Source organism: Malania oleifera, chromosome 1 (genome assembly GCF_029873635.1).
Source record: "Malania oleifera isolate guangnan ecotype guangnan chromosome 1, ASM2987363v1, whole genome shotgun sequence".
Classification (NCBI taxonomy): domain Eukaryota; kingdom Viridiplantae; phylum Streptophyta; class Magnoliopsida; order Santalales; family Ximeniaceae; genus Malania; species Malania oleifera.
In genome coordinates this window covers 29,442,391-29,463,308 of record NC_080417.1, presented here as the reverse complement: position 1 = coordinate 29,463,308, position 20,918 = coordinate 29,442,391, and the positions used below count along the sequence as shown (strand labels likewise).

Here is a 20,918-nt window from a genome sequence, read left to right as displayed (position 1 = left end):
GCATAATAAGTCAAGTATTTTCTAATGTAAAAGACAAATGTCCTAAGTGAAATGATTTGAATTTTCTTTCAACTCTTCAGTTTTCAGTGGCTGATTTTCTCATTGTATTATTCCGTTGGATTGTTTTGTCTATTTTTGCCTCCTCATTAATTGAATGTCTCGATTTTTTTTAAAAATATTTTCAATTTTAACTTCTCAACTGTCAAGAGTATATATTTGATAAAATTGATAGACAATTTCATAGACAAGAGTTTTTAATATAATTTAAATTTTCACTAACTTGATTAGATATGTTTTCATGTCTAATTCAATCATATGAGTTTTAGTATTTAAAATCATTATCATAATTAAAGATCGTTTAAATTAAACAATTATCTATGTGATCAAACAAATGTCCCTTGAAAAGAAGGTGTTTTTTTTTGTTTTGTTTTTTTCTTGCTCTTCCAATTTCTCAAAACCAAGAAAGAGAAAAAGAAAGAAAGAAAGAAAGAAAGAAGAATCGCAATATGTAATTTTTCCCCTTTGTCTCAAGGTAAAACAAAAACCTTGATCTTATTCCATCCCGATGTCGTCGGACGGTTAAACGCTCAAATGTCCGATTTAGGCTTCACACTCCCTCCCAGTCCCGCTCGCTAGAACGCCCAGAGCAGGACTAACTTATTATGCTCGCCACGGCCGCAGTGGCAGCTCTGATTCTGATATATTAATAACGCACTCGTGCTTTCTTTTCCCCCCACGAGGCTCGCCGGAGCGGCTGTCACTACTCCCACCGCTCCCCTGATTCCCAGAGAGAGAGATGGATATGGACCTGGACGATCTGGATGGTCCTAGCGCCGCGCCCGCGCCCGCGCCCGCGCCGGCGAAGGTTTCCAGATTCCAACCAAAAGCTTCCAGGTTCAAACCCAAACCAACGGCAGCTTCAGCGCCTGAAGAGTCGAAACTTCAAGAAGCGAATGCCCTAGCTTCGAAGAAGAAAGAAGAGGAGGAAGAAGAAGGGTCTCGGCCTTCAATTAGCGCCGCCACAGTGAAAGACAACGAACCCTCCCCAAGACCTCTTGCGAATGGGAAGGCTAAGATGGATTCCGAGTCCTCTGAGATTAAAATGGAGGTCGAAACTAAGGTGGAAGAGCAAGAAACGGGAGTGGCAATGGAGGAAGGCGACGATGAAAATCGGGTTGTTCGAGAAATTGACGTCTTCTTCAATCCCTCTCCTGTCGATGACGATACTCAGGTGAGTCTTAAACTAGTGTATTGGGCGGACACTTCTGCGCGCGCGCGCATGCTTTTATTTTCCTTTTTCTTCATCTCCAATAAATTTATTTGGAAATTGATCTTTGATTCAGCTCTATGTTCTGCAATATCCTCTCAGACCTTGCTGGCGACCGTACGAATTGGATGAACGATGCGAGGAGGTACGCATGCATCGTTATTGCATTTTGACAACACGCCGTTGATGCTCATATTCAAATGGTGTCGATATGAAACAACAAAATAAGAAAGCTCGATGTTTTTTCCCTTTAATCGCAGGTAAGGGTGAAGCCTGTAAGTGCTGAAGTAGAATTAGATTTGTCCGTTGATGTTGATTCCAGCAATTATGACACTGATGCTCGTGGGCTCACGATGACAAAACAGGTTTGTTTCTATGAAGGCAGTTCAATTTATGTTTAATTAACCTTTTTATGTTACTCTAATAGCCATCTTATGCTATTTATTCTTTTATACTATTTATCTTTTCATTTATAGAATTTATTTTCCACTAGTTCTAACACTATTCTTTTATGTCTTCTTTTTTCTCATGTAATGGCAGTCATCCTATTTGATTATCTACATTAGATAAAATCTCATTTCTTTATCCTTTTGCTTGCCGCTTAGGAGGGGTTAAATTTGAACTATATTATTATTATTTATTTATTTCACTCTTGTATAGAGAGGTTTAGAGAGGTTCAAATAGATATTTAATGAGCTCAGACCATGTGGCTCTTGTTGTAGTTCCTTCCATTCCACCACTCACTTCTGTGAGGATGTATCAATTTTTCTTTTTGTCTTATAATGCACATCTTTTTTACTACTTGTATGTTTATAGCATTCCAAATTTTTTGCTTAATTATAAAGAGAAACAACTATCCAGTGCATATAATGATTCCTCATGACTGATGATTATTGAGTGTACGAAAGAAAGGGATAAAGTTTCCACTACATTTCTAATGTATCCACATGTGGTTTTTGTTTCCACATTCTGTTACAATACTTGCTAGTGCATTGTTGGGATAGCTACAAATTTATCATTACCATTTATTGCTTGATTTATTTGTTTATTACCAATTTTGCATGAGTAATGTTAGTTACCATAGTAATGTCATTCTTTATGGTTTCTTTTTAGACTTTATCATCTTCATGGAAGCCACCTCGCACGACGGGCTATGCTGTTGGGATTTTGATGGGTAATAAGGTATGCTGTTTAACCAAAATAACATCTACATTGTACCTAGGCTCCCATGTTCAACCTGATACATGAGCTAATATTGATTTTTATTGGAATTTCTTGAACTATTAAGTTGGTAGAAATGATTGCTTTTTGTCAAGACTATCCCACAATTCTTCAATATCAAACACCTTGGTAGCAGATAAAGTGCCATTTGCTATGATGCTATTTTTTCATTAAGTTCCTTTTTGAACATCAACAAGGTTTTCCAATAATCTGCCATATTGCCCTTGAATCCTAATTATTATTACTATTATTTAATTTTAATGAAAGAGCAAAATTCAAGCAAAAATATTCTTTAGCAATAGGGTTTGTAGTCTTTTTATGATTAATTTTCCTGCTGATGTTTAGACAGCATCTTATCTCTACAAGCTAGATGCTTTCATAGTGACATTTTTAATTTTTTTTTTTAAGAAATTTTGTTCTAGATTAAGGCGGATTAGTAGTAGAAGTTCTATAGTGGCTTGAAACAGTTTCCAGAAGTGCTTGAAAATAAGCCACCTTTGTCTCCCTTTTTTTTTTTTAAAAAAAAAAATTTTTAGTAGCTGATGCATTGATTAGGATGATAGTTAGGGCCATTGATAGGGTTCTGTTCAGGATGTTGCTGTAAGTAGGGAAGATGTGGTTGTTTCTCACTTGCTGTTTGCTGACGATACCACTTTGTTCTTGTCAGATGATAGGAAGTCTCTTTGTAATATTCTCACCATTATACAGATTTTTGAGATAGTCTCTGGTCTTCAGACTAATTTATTTTAGTGTGGTTTGGTTGTAATTAATCTTAGTCCAGAGGTGACTTCTAGTTTGCTTCTCTTGTAGGTTGTAGGACAGCAGTGGGTTACATATTTAGGGGTTCCTCTTGGGGGTAATCCTACACCTAAGGGGTTTTGGGATCCAGTATTTTGATGGTGGAAGGATATGGATTTTTCCCCCCCTTGGGTGGATGCTTGGTGAGAGGAGGGATCATCTTGTGAGTTGGGAGGTTGGTTGTAGGTCAAAGGAGGATGGAGGATTGATCTTGGTAAGTTGGTGTCTAAGAACACCACTTTGGTGGGTAAGTGGTTATGGCGTTGCCCTTTAGAAACAAATTCTTTATGGCAGGGTTATAATAAGTAAATCTGGTCTTTAAGATAATGAATGAAATGCAAATTTATTAGCTAGAGTTACTCATGGAAGTCCATGAAAATACATTTCACAGGCATTTCCTTTCTATTTTTTCTTGCATCAAATATAAAGTGGGAGATGGTTGTAGGGTACGCTTTTTGGAAGGATCATTGGTTAGGCTAGCTGTGTTTTTTAGCTGCCTTTCCTTTTAGTTGGTGTCTTGTTGCACTTATTATTTTTTTTCCCTCGTTATTCATGATGTGAAAAGGATTTCAAATTCCATAGAGATCTTAATGATAGGGAGACTGAGGAGCTTTCTTTACATTTACTGGCTTCTTTCAAATACTCTCCTGCAGGGGATACTAGGGTCTGATGTTTGGAGGATTCTGGAGTTTATCCATGTAAATCACTTCACTCTCATCTTAATCATTCTCTTTATTATTTTTCTCTTGCTAATTGGTTGTGGAGAGCTAAAATTCCTTTGAAGGTAAAGGCTTTTGTTTGGATGGCCATTCTTAATATAGCTGACTCTACCTCTGTTGCTAGTTTGGCCATACATGGCTCTTTCGATATTTGTGTTACGTGAGATGATACTAATGTTGATCATGCGCATGTGCTCATATAGTAAGCCTTTTAATTTGATGGGAGAATGTTGGATTTGTCCTCGGACTTTAACGGAGTTTTTGTTGACTTTGGGAAATGGAAGTAGGCCAGGTTTTGTGGTTGTCTGCTGCTTTTGCAATTGATTGGGGTTGATCGGTTGGAGAGAAATGATTGGATTTTTTGTGGTTGAGCTTCATCTTTAGATATTATTTGGTTAGGGGTTGTGTTTTTGGCTTCATTGTTGGTTTGGTGATGGAACTTTCTGTGATATTCAGCGGTTTAGCCTAGTTTTTTGGTTGTGTTAGTTTAGTTTTATTTTTATTTTCTAAGTGAGGATTTTTTGACCTCTTTGTACTCTCTTATCCTCTTTTAATGAATTTCTTCTTCTTCTATTAAAAAAATAATAGGCTACCTAATTCATTAAGGAGGGAAATGTCCTTTCCAGTTGGGAGGTTGTTTGATTAATAATATGAATCCGCTCCCAATTTGAGAAATTTCTTTTTCTATTTGATAACAAAACCTACAGAATGTGAGTTTGAAATAATCCCACCTATGTTTTCTAGTGAATTTTTCTTAAAAACCTTAAATCTCATGGGCTTTGGGCTTCACAATGCATGACTCGTCACGTATACACACTTTTCACTACCTTCGAGATATTATCAATCAACATCTTTAGCCTTTTCCATAATTTTGTCTTACAATGTACTGAATTTTTGGTTTCTTGGTACTTTTTGTTTGTTAAATGATGTGTCGGCCTTAGTGCATATTGGGTAAGGTTGCTCCACTGCGACCCGTATATCGCGGTATTATAAATTGCTGTGGTTTCCTAAAATCCATGCTCTTTTAGTGCCACTCCATGCTTTGATTGCTTAGGGAAATACACACAATGCAATTGATCAAGAGTTCTTTTGATAAATATTTTGGCCAAGTATTTAGACTGATGTTAAATAGTCTTGAATGGGTCAATATTTGACATGTTGAATTTAGTCCAATTGATATCTCCTAAACTGCAAAATCTCCTCAAGGGAATGGGTATTAGGTTTGTGAATCCTTTAGAGATGAAAGTGGTTGTCACTCCTAAGACTTATGGGAGGTAAAAAAGAGGGGTACACAATTGAATAACTTAGCTACCTCTAATAATTATGGTGGGTGGTTGGGGGAGGCAGAGGTAAGGGTGGTAAGGTAGTTAAATTTTGAGGGTGATGAGTTGGAATGTGAGTGGTTTACGGAATGTTAGGAAGATGGGGCTGATGAAAGAAGTTTTGAACAGTTATATTGATATTGTTTGGATTATTTGGAAGGTAAGGTGTAAGGACTGGGAGTTCTTCCCTTCTCAGGGCCAACTACTCCGGAAGGGGGGGTGTTAGTGTGGGGGAGGTATTTGATTTTTTTTTTCTTTTTCTTCTCTTTGTTAGTTTTGTTTGGATATTAGAGGTAGGGGTATGTGGTGGTTCATCTTGGTTAGTTTTGTTTGGATATTATAGATAGGGGTATGTGGTGGTTTATGTTGGTCTATAGTCCTGCTCTTGTGTCTTATTTTTTGGGAATGAGTTATATGTGTATGGGTTTTGTTATCTTAGGTGGATTTTAATGGGTGATTTATTGTTGTGAGATTTCCTGCAGAGAGAGGGGGGGGGGGGGGGGCTGGTTTACTTAAGAGTATGCAGAATTTCTTTTGGTTTATCAGGTAGTGTGATTTGAGTGATTTTCCTTTGGATAATGCTTTCTTCTCTTGGTCAATGGGTGGGACTAGGGAGAGGACGGTTGCTAGCCCGTTAATTAGGTTCTTGTTTTTATAGTGAGTGGGAAGACGAATTTCCCTATCCCTCTCAAATTGTTTTGTCTAAATTGATGTTGGATGATTTTCTTATTTTGTTAGATTCTAGCAAGGTTAAGTGGTTTCTTAATTGTTTCAGTTTGAAAACCCATGGCTTGATCATTATTCTTTGTACTCTTTGGTCAGGAATACTGAGTGAGCATTGTGGGAGGGGCTGGGAAGGTTTTAGGTTCATGGAAAATCTTAAGTCTTAAAAATGAAGAAGTGAAATATTGAAGTTTTGGGGACATTTGGGTTAAGAAGACTAGCATACTAGGTGAGTTTGATCCACTGGATATGAAAGAAGTAGGGTGCCCTTTGGACTCTGAGTCAAGGAAGCAGGTCTCATTGAAAAATGTGTAAGGGGAGGTGTTTGTTGGGAAATCAGGAAAATTTAAATGGGTTAGGAAATGTGATTCGATTCTCTTCATAGGTTGGTTAATGGCATGATCAGAAAAAACATGATTAGGGAATTGGAATCAGGGGGATCAAGGTTACTTCTTATTCTTGTTTTACTCCTAATGAGATTACAGATTTTTTTTTTGCTTATCTTTTTGCTGACCAAGATGTTTGTAGGCCTATGATTGAGGATTTGGAGGGAAATCCTATTTCCAGTGTCCAGTAACATGGTTGGAGAGGCCTTTTGAAGAGAGTGAAGTGAGGCAGTTATGTTTTGGGTGGAGAGGGATAAGGCTCTGGTTCCAATTGTTTTAACATGGATTTATTTGATGATATTTAATAAGTTCTTTTTTAATGGAATTCTGGGCAAAAATATTGACTCTTCTTTCATTGCTTTGGTGCCTAAGAACAGTTGGTCTATTAAGCTTGCTGATTTTCTATCTATTAATCTAGTTATTAGTATTTAAAAGATCATTCCTAAGGCTGTTGTGGATAGGCTGAGTTATTTGATGAGTGATACTATCTCTGTGGCGCAAAGTGTTTATTTGGTTGGTAGACAGATTGTGGATGTCATTTTAGTAGCGAATGAGGTTGTGGACGATGTTTGCAGGAGTTGCGAGAAGCGGGTTGTGTATAACTGGATTTTGAAAAAGCTTATGATCTGGTTAGTTAGAATTTTATGGATAAGGTCTTTGATAAGAAAGGTTTTGGTGTGAGGTGGCGGGCTTGGACAAGAGGATGCTTGATTAATGCCCTTCTTTTTCAAGTCTTTATTAATGGAGAACTCAAGTTTTGGTTTACTACTTTGATGGAAGATAACAAGGCAATTCTTTTTATCTCCTTTTTTGTTTGTTTGTGTGGTCGATATCTTGATTAGATTAGTAAATAGGCTGTGGATAGAGAGTTTGTAAGAGGGATTGGGGTGGAAAGTGAGGGGGTTGCAATGTCTTGTCTTTAGTTCTTAGAAGACCATAGAGAGTTTTTTTGAAGATTTTGAGCAAGTTTCTAGTTTAAAATTAAATTTGTGGAGGATTGGGATTGCACGTATTAATTTGAGTGATACTAGATGTTTGGAGTTGGCTTCTTTTTGATAAAAAAAAGCTTAACTATCCCATACCCTACTCACTATCCTTGTTTTAAAGCTACTTTTTGTTCACGCTGGCGCTAGATGTGGTATTCTAGATTAGCCTTTCACTTATTTTGGACTTCGGAGTTCCTTTGAGTCCTAAGTTTTTTGGTTTCTAGGATCTTATGGTGGAGAAGGTGTCTAAGCGTCTAGATGGGTGGAAGGGTAGCTTTATTTTCTTTAGATGGTAGTGCCACCCTAATCTAGGCTTGTCTAGTTGTCTTTCTAGTTCCCCCGTATATTTCTTGTATATTTTTAGAATTTTGGTTGGTATAGTGAATATTGAGAGACTCATGGTTGGGGAGAGGAGGGGTCATTTGGTTAGGTGGGAGACAATTTGCATGTCTAAGGACTTGGTAAGTTAGTGTTATAAACATAGCTTTATGCTTGGGGAAAAAAAATAAAAATGAAAAATGAAAATAGAAATGCTATTTTGATGGGTAAATGGCTTTGACCGTTCCTTTTAAAGGAGAACTCCCTTTGACACAAAGTTATTAAAAGTAAACTTCGCATGTAGGTAAATGGGTGTGAGAATTTTTTTTTTTTGGTTTTTAATGATGTGATGTGGAAAACCTTTCCTTTCCTCCCAATTTTCATCGAATATTCAGCCTGTACCTATGGTGATTGTAGAGATGTGGAAGGCGATCTTAAAAGATTAGTCTATGTCTAAGGGAATATCTTCGATTTGAGACTATATAAAGTGGGAAAGGGTGAGTTTTTATTTATACTCGAGCGTAACCCAAAGAAAAATCTACGCTCGAGGTTGCCTTCGTCATTGATGAAATGGTTCCTAGAGAGGATTTTGTCATGATATGGAAGAATGGGAATGTGACCATTCCATACCACTTATTTACAATGAGTATTGTTGAGTAATTGGGTAAAATGGAAGACCTAAACTCAATGATAGGTCTCTCCCTCTATTTATAATATATGTAAGTACAATTGGAATGACCATAATACCCTTACTCACACTTACTACTAACAAAACTCTTAACAGATAATTAGAGTAATGCTGAAAGAATAAATAACCATAAACACTCCCCCTCAAGTTGGAGCATATATATCATATGTTCCTAGCTTGTTACAAATGAATTTCACACGAGCACCTCTCAAGGCTTTAGTGAACAAATCAGCAAGTTGAAACTCATACTTCACATGAGTGATTGTAATGAGCTTCTTTACAAGTTTCTCTCGAATAAAGTAGCAATCAACTTCAATGTGCTTGTTTGCTCATGGAAGACAAGGTTGGAGGCAATAAGAATAGCAACTCCATTATCACACATCAGCTCCATAGGCTGGGAATATGGAAAATCTAGTTCTTTCAACATGTTCTTCAGCCAAACAAGTTCATATGTACTCTTGACTCAGCACTCGACCTAGCAAGTGTGCGCCATAGCCCTGTACTCTTGACTCAGCACTCGACCTAGCAAGTGTCAACCATAGTTTGTTTCTTACTTTTTCAAGACACCAAATTATCACTGGCAAATATACAATACCAAGTTGTGGATCTTCGATCGGAAGGTGATCCAACCCAATTTGCATCTATATATCCCTGAATATGAGTGTGACCCTGATCTTGATACAAGAGACCTCTCCTTGGTGCACCTTTGAGATATCTCAAAATGTGAATCACTGCATTCCAATAACTTGTTCTCAGGGAATCAAGAAACTGATTCACAACACTTGTTGCGAAGGATGTATCTGGTCGAGTGACTGTGAGGTAATTCCACTTTCCAACAAGTCTTTGGTACCGACCTCAATTAGGCAACAAATCACCCATATCTGGTATTAACTTACTATTGAGATCCATGGGTGTATTAACAGGTTTGGATCCCAACAACCCTGTCTCATCTAAAAGAACAAGAATATACTTCCTCTGTGAGAAGACAGTTCCCGTACGAGATCTCGATACTTCTATACCCAGGAAGTACTTCAATTGCCCCAAGTCTTTGGTCTGAAACTTACTCTATAGAACAAGCTTTAGGTCTTAAAATGGCCAAACCATGCTCTTGGAGATTGTTTTAATCCATACAATGACTTCTTGAGCTGACATACTAAGCCTGAATCCTCCTGAGCAACAAATCCAGGGGGTTGCTCCATATTACCTCCTCATGAAGACCACCATGAAGGAATATTCTTCACATCTAATTGATGTAAAGGGCAATGGAAAGTGGTGGCTAAAGAAATGAACAAACGTATTGAAGCAAGTTTAGCAACCGAGGAGAATGTGTCTGAATAATTCAAAACATGCACCTGAGTATACCCCTTAGCAATAAGGCGGGTCTTCAAATGAGTCACAAAACCATTAGGATTGACTTTCACATTGTACACCCAGTGACAACCAACCACAGACTTATCAGGAGGAAGAGGTACCAAATTCCAAGTATCATTATCATGTAGTGCACGCGTTTTTTCAACCATTGCCGTCCTCCACGTAGAATGGGATAGGGCTTTAGAAGTAGATCTTGGAAGAGCAATAGAAGATCGAGTACTAACAAAATAGCAATAAGAGGGTGACAAGAAATCATAACAAACAAAGTTAGAGATCGGATGTTGGGTACAAGTGCGTTTATCTTTTCGAACAACTATTGGAGGATCAACATCATGAGAAATAAGATCATCCGATGAGGGAACTAGAGGTACAATAATAAAAGTTGGAGGAGGCACTTCCCCCTTGAGCTGCCGTGTGTATACCTGCAAATTGGGATGGTTCAAGCTATGAGAAGGACTCAAACTAGATGAAGATGTATGAGGATTGGGCACATATACTAGGTTTGGATCTAGAAGGCAAGGCAGAGGAAGGGACTCATTAGGGTCAACAGAACTCAAGGAATCAGAGTAGTATGGTGTAGACTCAAAAAAGGTGATATGACCTGAGACAAAGAATCGATATGAAGTAGGACTATAATATCGATATCCCCTTTGAGTATAGGAATAGCCTAGGAAAATACATTTGATAGAACTAGGATCCAACTTATCCATTCCTGGAGATAACTGATGGACAAAGGACACAACCAAATATACGAGGAGGAAGCGAGAACAAAGGAGCCTTAGGAAAGATAACAGAATATGGAATTTTACCACCAAGGATAGAGGATGACATTTTATTGATGAGGGAGCAAGCTGTGAGCACAACATCACTCCAAAAGACTTTGGGGACATTCATTTGATACAATAGGATATGAGCTACTTTAAGAATATGTCTATTTTTCCGCTCCGCAACTCCATTTTGTTGTGGAGTATAAGCATAGGAGGACTGATGGATCATACCAAAGTTAGTCATATAAGTATTGAATTGGGTACTAGAGTACTCCTTGGCATTATCACTACGAAGTATCCTAATTGGCATGTCAAATTGAGTCTTTATTTGGGAACAAAATGTAAAAGATATCAAACAACTCGGAACGATCTTTTATTAAATGCAACCAAGTCATTGTAGAGTAGTCATCAGCAAATGTAACAAAGTACTGAAACCCCAATTTTGATGTCACACGACTAGGACCCCAAATATTAGAATGGACAAGCATGAAAGGACTAACCACTTGTTTGTCGACTCGGGGAGCAAAGGAAACACAATGATGCTTGCCCAATTGACAGGACTCACACTCAAGATTAGACACATAACTCAATGTAGGAACTAGCAGTTTCAACTTATCCAAGGACGGATGACCAAGGCAACAATGGATTTGAAGTGGTGTAGCTGCGACTATGCAGGCATAGTAGTAAAGTCCACGAGCCTCGCGTCCTGTTCCAATTGTATTTTCCATTTTCAGATCTTGAATAACCACAGAATCAGGAAGGTATGTGATAGAACAATTTAGTGACTTTGTAAGCCTACCAACTGGCATATGATTGAAAGGAGATTTAGGAACGTATAAAGCAGAAGAAAGAGAGATAGAAGGAGTAGGATTTACTATTCCTAAAAGAAACTTGCATAGAAGCTAATTATGATTTACGACCTCTCATATGAAGTTTGAGTTTGAGTTTGCTGATTTGTTCACTAAATCCTTGTAACAAGCTAGGAGCATATGATATATATGCTCCAGCTTGAGGGGGAGTGTTAATGGTTATTTAGTCTTTTAGCATTATTATTAGTATGTGTTAGGAGTTTTATTAGTAATAAGTGTGAGTTGGTAAGGGTATTATGGTCATTTCTATTGTACTTACATATATAATAATGGAGGGAGAGACCTATCATTGAGTTTAGGTCTTCCATTTTACGCAATTACTCAACATGGTATCAGAGCTTGATCCAAACTCTACTCTCATCAGCTGTCGTTGGAAAACACCATTCTTGCGGTTGTCCGTCCTAGATTCACGTCCATCTCATATTATTTCTCAAAACCAACCATACACCCATAAACAGACCCCCCCGACCCACAAAACCCTATCTCTAGACGTGCCCCCACGCACCGGCCCGTGAGTGAATTTCTGGCCACCTTTTTCTTTTTCTTTTTTCCTCTGCCATACTCTGATTCCTTCTCTATACTATGTTATCAAGCCGTTAGGTTAGTTTTTGCTCAAAATTCAACCTTGCCTGACTATGCACTTGTGGCATTTCGTTAATGTCTGTTCGAGGCCTGTGAAGGCTTCTTGTGAGTTTTTTGGAGCCATGGCAGCATTCATATGTTCAGTTGTGAGGCTGTGGCAGTGCTATACCCATCGATGAGTTGTTCACCGAGTCTGTAGCCGTGCAGCAGCCAAGGAATGGTTGTTGGATGCTTTGTGAAGCTGTTTATCAATTGTTAATGAGTTCATTGGGTCTGAAACAGTGGGATTTGCTGTGTTTTTTTTTTTTTTTTTTTCTCCGATTCACTATTCTAATTCCTTCCATATACCAAAATATCAAGCTGTTAGGCATGTGTTTTTGCTTCAAGATCCAATCTTTGTTGTGACAATGCACTAATGGTAATTCATCAGTTGTTGTTCTGTGTTAGTAATGGTCATTGTTGACCTTCTTGGGGCAGTGACAGTGCAAATAAGCTGTTCTTTTTGCGTGAGGCTGTGGCAGTGTTGTTTTCTTGGGGCTGCATCTGAGGTTGTTGGTGATTTGTTCATGGTAGTTTTGGTGGTTCACTTCTCCAATTGTTCCAGTGCTGAGTGTTGCTTTCTTGGGGCTGCGTGCGAATTTCTTGGTGCTATGGCAGCCTTGTACTGATTTATCTGTAGCTTGTTCATGTTGGGTCACCTTGTTCTTGGTTGTTCCAATTTTCGAGTAATTAATCTTATTATCATTGGTCTGAGTTTTTGAATGTTGGGATGGCGTTTGCAAATCCCAAAAGTATGATTCCTTCCTCAGTCACTTGCTTGAGTGAACTGCGTACTGTGACTACATCAGAGGATGAGAATTCAAGGTTTCTACAGTGTCAATTGTCTCAACAAGCATCTTATCACATTGCTTCTTTGGCCAGAAAGGTAGTCCTACAGTTGGCATGCCATCCGGTTTCCTTCCTACTAGTCCTTGGATGATTGATTCTGCTGCCACTGACCATATAACAGGTGCAAACAACTTCTTTTATGATCTCCAATAACCATTAACAAGTATATGTATAGAAAAACACATGTATATATATATTATATTATATGTATATATATTTATGTATGCCATTAACAAGTATATATATAGACAGACACATGTATATATATATTTTATGTATATATATATATATGTATGTATATATATATTTATATAAGTTATCACTTATGTGGAAATAGCAGAGCTTTCTCGAATTCACGGTCACAGGGTGACGGCCACCAAAAGAATCATTCTTTCGTCTTCCTCGTCGTCGTCCCGGGCTCGTCATTTCAGCGTTCTCAGTTCTGATAGGAAAAAGAAAGGAAAAAAAAATAAAGGACTTCATGGCCACGGAGGACGATAATCCCGAAGGTTCCTGCAGTTTTTTGAGAAAGTTTGAAGATTAACTTCAAGTGGTTGATATATGCTCAAGAATGGGGGCTTCTATTTTCTTTTCGTAGAATCCAAGACTTTTGAATCCTCAATTGAGGAGGGTGGTTCTTATTTCATGTTACGCATTTTTGAGCGAAATCGATACTCTCTCTAATCAGTTTGCAAGGGCAAAGAGAGTGCAAAATGTTTGCTAGCTATTGTGGAGGAGCTAATGTCAAATGTAATTCCTGGTAGTTTTGCACTAACATTCAGAGATGGTGAGAAAGTATTTATTTTGCAGTTGGGATCCAATGCACATGGTTGTTTTTTAATGATTTCGGAACTTATACATGGCTGTCGGAAAGGATTTTTGGTGGTGCCAGAAGGAAAACTGGGCAGTGGGTGGAGAGGGTTTGGATTTCATCTACGGAAAGCCATCGCTTGTGAGACTTTAGCCAGCAAACAAACATTAGCTAGCAAACAGACATCCCAATCTGCACTTAAACCCACAGGGGAAAATTGCAAAACTTTTCTTTTGGCAGTGGTGGAGGGGGGTCGGAGAGATGCCGGTGGTAGCAAGAATGGAAAGCAATTAATGCCATATTCTCAAAATTCAAAATTGAGAAATCATAGCTATGATATACGTGATTTGGGTATTGGGGAGGAACAAGCAAAATCAAAGGCTAATGTTTCGGTGGAAATTACTGAGAACGTTAGTGGTAACACAAACTCTTATGTATCTTTGAATATAAGCCTCAAATTGCATAGTGGGCCGGATGGAGAATGGGAGGTAATATGGTCCAAAGTTACTCAAGCTCAGGAAGTGGGTTGTATGGAGAAGATCAAGGAAAACAATAAAAGTTTTAAGCCCAAGGCTCCCTTCAATCCAAAGCCCATACCCAAGCCCATCTCAGTCTGGTGGCCCAAACCAACACAAGCCCTTCAAAACAATAAGACCTAGAATCCAGAATCGTCATCTTCAGCCTTGGGGATTTCAGTGAGAAGGGGCGATGTTGTGGTTCTTGATTTGAAGCAATCTGACGCATCGATGCTAGCTCAGTCGATGAAATCTTTCGATGACACTGGGACTGATAGTATCAGCATCGATGAGACCGATACTGAGCTCTTAGGCTCCGACGAGATTGATACGGAGCACTTAGGCTATGATGAGGCCGATAAAGAGTGCCTTGGCACCAGTGAGAACACATCTGATGGTGAGGAAAACTTGCAGCGAGGCATCCAATTGATTCTTCAAGAACATTCTGGCAATATTTTCAGGAAGTGGGGAAATTCTGAGCAGTGGGTGCTTGAGCTGCGAGATGGAAGAAGAGTTGCAGTTCCAATTCAGATTTCTTTGCCATCTGGTGAAGTCACAGAGGGTTTGGAAGATCAAAACCAATTGTCCTTGGTTCCGTTGAAGCCTGCAGATATTTTGGAGGATTGGGCCTCAGACAATGATACAGAGGTTGTTGAGCTACCTAACGAGAGGGGTTTGTCACCTTTAGCAGTGGAACCAGGAGCCTATTCTTTACCCTTGACTATGGAAGGACAGAAAGTTGTGGATGTGGAGAGTCCAGTGAGGGAAGTACCTTATTCCGAGTGGTTCCAAAGAAGATTTAAAGGGTTTGACCTATTTCTAGGTATGTCCTTACAAGGTTTGGAAAATCAAGTAACCACTTTTTTGTTGGCTGTTGAGGCTGAATTACACCGTAGGGTTACTTTGGAAAAAAATGAATGTGACTTGAAGAGAACTAGTGCGCAAGGTTTAAAAGAACTGAAAGGTTTATTTAGTTCAATTAATTATGGTTCTACTTCATCTAGGCGCGGTGGAATTAATAGGGAGCGGGCTCTCTCTATTTCTAAATGAATCTGAAGATACTTTCTTGGATTGTCAGAGGATTGAATGAGGTTGAGAAGAGGCTTCAGATTCGTAATTTGTTGTTTACATGGAAACCTAATATTGTATGTTTGCAAGAGACTAAACTTGAATGGATTACAAGAGGAATTGTCCGAAGTATATGGAGTTGTCCTTATGTTGACTGGTTTTACTTGTGTTCAGAAGGTGCTTCTGGAGGTATTGTCCTGATGTGGGATTGAAGGGTAGTGGAAAAGGTGGTGGAAGTAGTGGGGTATTTTTCTGTTTCATGCAAATTTAAAAATGTTGGTGACCAATTTGAGTGGGCTTTCACAGGTGTTTATGGGCCAAATTTGAATAAGAGGCGTAGGAAAATGTGGGAGGAGCTGACAGGGTTGATTAGTTGGTGGGATTCACCATGGTGCCTAGGAGGTGATTTTAATATAAATTGCTTCCCATCAGAAAGACTAGGGGCTGTAAGTTATACTTGGGCTATGCATGAATTTTCGGATTTTATCTTTTTTCATGGGCTGATGGATATATCTTTGGAAGGAGGCCTCCTGGTCCAATTCTTCCTCCGCTTCTAGAATAGATCGGTTTCTTTTCTCTCCGTTCTTGGCGGATCACTTCACTCAATTTTCACAGAGAAGGCTGTCCAAAATACTTTCTAATCACTACCTAATTCTGTTGGAGGGAAGGAGTCATTGGAGATGTAGAACTCCTTTTCACTTTGAAAATATGTGGTTGAGGGTGGAGAACTTTTTTGATAAAGTGAAGGAGTGGTGGGCATCCTATTTGTTCCAAGGAAATCCTAGTTTCATACTACCTAAGAAATTGGCAGCATTGAAGTTGGATTTAAAAAAGTGGAACGAGGCGGAATTTGGGAATGTCACTGTTAAGATACAACAACATTGGAACAAATTGAATGACTTGGATGCTAGAGAGGAAACTCATCCTTTAACAGATGAGGAAAAGTTAGAACAAGCTACTCTCCGCACCAATATTGAAAAGCTCACTCTTTTAGAAGAGATTAGTTGGAGGCAGAAGTCTAGCGTGCTACATTTGAAGGAGGGGGATGGAAATACCAAAATTTTCCTTAGAATGTCTAATTCTAATAGAAGAAATAATGGTATTGAGGGCCTTGTGGTTGATGGTGCCTTGTCTTCCGATTAAGGTATGATTGCTGATTACATCACTCAATTTTTCATGAATTTATACTCTGAGCAACAAGTTAATCGATCATTCCCAGAAGTCTTAGTATTTCCAAGAATATCCGGTGATAATGCAGATTGGCTAGATAAACCATTTGAGGAGGCGGAAATTTTTGATGTCATACAAAATTTTAATGGTGATAAATCGCTTGGACCAGATGGATTTACAATGGTTTTCTTCCAAGCTTGCTGCGGGATTCTCAAACCTGATCTTATGGCTATGTTCCATCATTTTTTTTGCTAAAGGCCAGTTTGAGAAAAGCCTGAATGCTACTTTTATCACTCTCATTCCTAAAAAAATTGAAGCAATTGAGGTAAAGGATTTTCACCCTATTAGTCTTGTTGGGTGGGTTTATAAGATCATTGCTGAGGTCTTAGCCACTAGACTTCGCACGGTTATGGAAGATATAATTTCAACTTCACAGAATGCTTTTGTGAGGAACAGGTAGATTCTTGACCCTATACTTATTGCTAATGAATGCCTTGATAGTAGATTGAAAACTAGGGTGCTAGCCACTTTGCAAATTAGATGTTGAGAAGGCTTTTGATAATGTAAATTGGGGTTTTCTTATGCACTTACTAGAACGGGGTGGGTTCTCTGCCAAATGGTGGCGGTGGATTTTCTTTTGTATATCTATAGTTCGTTTCTCCATTCTAATAAATGGCACTCCTTGTGGGTTTTTTGAGAGCTCTAGGGGGTTGAGACAAGGTGACCCGTTGTCTCCTTTGTTGTTTGTCTTGGTTATGGAAGCCCTGGGGAGAATGTTGGATAAAGCTGTCCATGATAGTCACATGTCAGGCTTTGGTGTGGGGCGTATAGAGGGAAGAGCTTTGGTGGTGTTTCATCTTCTCTTTGTGGATGATACTCTAATTTTTTGTGACGCTGATCTGGATCAGATTTTGTTTCTCTGTGTGATACTCATGTGGTTTGAGGCGGTCTCTAGTTTAAAGATAAATTTGGGCAATAATTTGGGCAAGTCAACGTTGGTTCCTGCTGGTACGGTGTTTAATTTTGACTTATTCTTGCACGTCCTTGGCTGTAAACAAGGTAATCTTCCTATGAAATATTTGGGTTTTCCTTTGGGAGCCAAATTCAAGGATAAGACAATATGGAACCCAATTTTGGAGAAGATAGAACGAAGGTTAGCAGGGTGGAAACGTTTGTACTTATCTAAAGGAGCTAGAGTCACGTTAATTAAAAGCACTCTATCTAATTTACCCACTTACTTTCTATCTTTATTTCCTATTGCTGCTGCTGTAGCTAACCGTATTGAGAAACTTCAAAGGAATTTTTTATGGGGTGGCATTGGTGATGAACCAAAATTCCATTTGGTTAAATGGGATACTGTTTGCTCTCCCATTTCTTCGGGTGGTTTGGGGATAAGGAAGGTAAGACAGTTTAATGAAGCTTTGCTTGGGAAGTGGTTATGGAGATTTGGGATGGAGAAGGCTGCTTTTTGGAGGCAAGTGATAGAGGTGAAATACGGCTGTGAATGGGGTGGTTGGTGTACTAGGCCTGTTAATGGTCCACATGGTGTTAGCTTGTGGAAAAATATTAGTCGGGGATTGCCTTCTTTTTCTGCCCACATTCTATATGATATTGGAAATGGGTCTAAGGTGAAATTTTGGCAAGACCATTGGTGTGGTGAGGCGTCTCTTGCAGTCAGCTATCCTGATTTGTATAGATTTTGCCGAGATAAAGAAGCTAGCATGGCTGAGCTTATGAAGTTTGATAATGGAGCCTTGTTTTGGGATGTAAGTTTCTTTAGGGGTATGCATCCTCCGGAATTGGAGGCCTTGACTGGTTTTATGGATACCATATATGGTGCATCGGTGAAGGGTTTTGGCGAGGATAAGATGTGCTGGAAATCTGATAGAGAGAAGGGCTTCTTGGTTAAAGGTTTTTATGGTATTTTAATGGGCTCCAAAGATTGTGGTTTTCCTTGGAAAAGTATTTGGAAACAGAAAATTCCATCTAGGGTAGCTTTTTTCATTTGGACTGCTGCTTTAGGGAAATGCTTAACGATTGACAATTTACGAAAAAGAAAGGTTGGATATTGGATTGGTGCTACATGTGCAAGTGTAGTAATGAGACGGTTGATCATCTTTTTATTCATTGTCCGGTTGCAATGGACTTGTGGGTCAAGGTGTTGGGTTTGTTCGGAGTGAGCTGGTTATGCTGCAATCTGTAGTGGGACTTCTAGCATGTTGGCAAGGTAGATTTGGTCGTTATCGAAATGGGTTTATTTGGTTGATAGTTCCTCATTGTTTATTGTGGTGTCTTTGGAGGGAGAGAAATAGTAGGTGTTTTGAAGATGAGGAAAGATCCATTTCGGACCTGAAGCTATTTTTCTTTACAACTTTGATGGATTGGTTGGCTGCTTTGCGAAACCAATCATTTTATTCTGTTTTTGATTTACTAGATTCTTGTAATTTCTGTTTTTGATTTGTTTACCCCATCTACACTCCTTGTGTATTTGGGGTTCATTTTTGATATCAATAAACTTATTATCTATCAAAAAAAAAAAAAAAGTTATCACGTATGTGAAGTACCGATGGTAAATTCTTCACTAAGTTATCAATCAATTCTATCAATGGTAAATTCCTCGCTAAGTTATCAATCAATTCTACCTCATTCGATAGCTATACTCCTAAATGGGGTGGCCCGATTGTCCTAGCCTGATAGTTGATTGGAGCTAGACAAAAAGGTAGACCTGTAGGTCTGATCAGGCCTGCCTTAGTTCTGGTTTATTATGTGTATCATATAATATACATAATATTTGCGTGTGCTCAATTTTAACCGTAAACATCCCATAAAAAAAATTAAACGAGTGTGGAATGAAATCCTCTTGTCCTCCTTTTTTCAATTGAATCAATTATCCTCTCTTTGACATATGACTGTGATCCACCAATCTTTCTGTGTGCAAACCCATTTTCCATCCTGATTCACCTCTATTGATAGTTGTACACATTATAATTTTTATTTCACATACCAGCTTGTTGATGTTAATCCACATATTAATTTATTTCTTGAGGCAAGTGGTATGCCTGTAGTATTACTTCTGAAACGTCATGTCCAAGAGTGAAGAGATTCTCTAATTTTAAGATCACAAATTTACTTACTTTTTTTATATAACAAGTTGGGTTTGTCTAAAATGCTACTCATTTAAAGAAGTTTTCCTTCTTTTTATATTGCAGTTGCACCTGAATCCTATTCGTGCAGTTGTGCAGCTCCGACCATCGATGCAACATCTTAAGTATGGTGACTTAAACAAGAAGAATAATGCTGGTAACGTAGAAGGATCACTGAAATCAGAAGATCCTAATGGCGAACCTGTTGGGCCACCAAAGAAGCAGGTGATTCAACTGCCCCTTCTTTTCTTGCTAGTTGCATGTCATTTGAGTTGCTCATGAACAATTGTTAATTCACTTGCCACAGCCATCCTAAAGTACCTTTCTTGTTATACAGTCCTCCCCAAAACTTGGAAAGCTCATATACCCTTTGTGGGAGGCTTCACATGGTCCTTTCAGATTATTTGGACTATATTTCCAATAGATGAGTTCAAATTTGAGTGCGAACCAAATGCTCATACTCAATGGGTCCTGTACCCTGGACTTTTACCCTTTAAGCTTTAGTGTGATATTTTTATAAGATATTTTTTTTAGATAAAAATGAAATTGAGTTAAGATTGGAGGAGAAATTACAAACTAAAAGAGGACAAGAAATCCTTAAGAGGAAAACAACAAAAGAAAAAAGGAAAAAAATCAAAAGAACTAGATAAGAATGCCTCAATGTCCCTCTTTAAACCCTTCACATTGTAATTCATCAATCACTGCAGTTTAGTCATCCCTTCATCTTTCTTTTACCTCCAGCCAAATGAACTTGCAAATACATTAAATATGATTTAGCCTTGCCCCTTCTAAAAATGCTATGTATTCATGCTTTTTATGTTGTGGAGGAGTTTTTTCAAGAAGTGCAGGAGGGCATTCATCTACACTAAAATTATTTTTTCAGTTGAATTATTAATAAAAAATTAAATATATTATATTTTTAAATAAATTTAGATTCAAATATAATATTTTGGTAGACTACTACTTGATTTTTCTGTTGCCGACAGAAGTATGGTCAAAATTTAAGTGTATTTTGGTACTAATACTTGATTTTTCTGTTGCGGACAGAAGTAAGGTCAAAATTTAAGTGTGCAGTGATATTTGATAGTATTTTACTTTTAATAGAAACATTATAATTCACGTCATGTTTTTGTTTTTCATTTTCCTGTTCGAGTGTATTGTCATGATTTAAAACAAAGCATATACCAGCAATTTTAAAAAGAAAGCCAGTAATTTTATACTACAAAAGAGGGTATCAGTGTCGATTGGTGTAAAGCATCAATAAGTACCCATTCTTTATATATAGGATAGATATATATTCTATATT

General features: G+C 38.2%; 1 protein-coding gene across 4 annotated transcripts in view; it reads left to right on the top strand.

The window, feature by feature from the left end:
• Positions 1–539: 539 nt before the first annotated feature.
• The window catches only part of LOC131168607 (uncharacterized), an 88,015-nt gene continuing 67,636 nt past the window's right edge, over positions 540–20,918 (top strand). Inside the window, exons 1-5 of one of the 4 annotated variants that reach the window (XM_058128190.1) lie at positions 540–1,231; positions 1,370–1,412; positions 1,528–1,632; positions 2,381–2,449; positions 19,679–19,837. In XM_058128190.1, coding sequence (XP_057984173.1) covers positions 1,062–1,231; positions 1,370–1,412; positions 1,528–1,632; positions 2,381–2,449; positions 19,679–19,837 — 546 coding nt within the window. In that variant the 5' untranslated portion in view covers positions 540–1,061. Of the gene's footprint in view, positions 1,232–1,343; positions 1,413–1,527; positions 1,633–2,380; positions 2,450–19,678; positions 19,838–20,918 lie in introns of all 4 variants that reach the window. The other 3 variants (XR_009140361.1, XM_058128180.1, XM_058128169.1) reach the window with 3 other exon arrangements.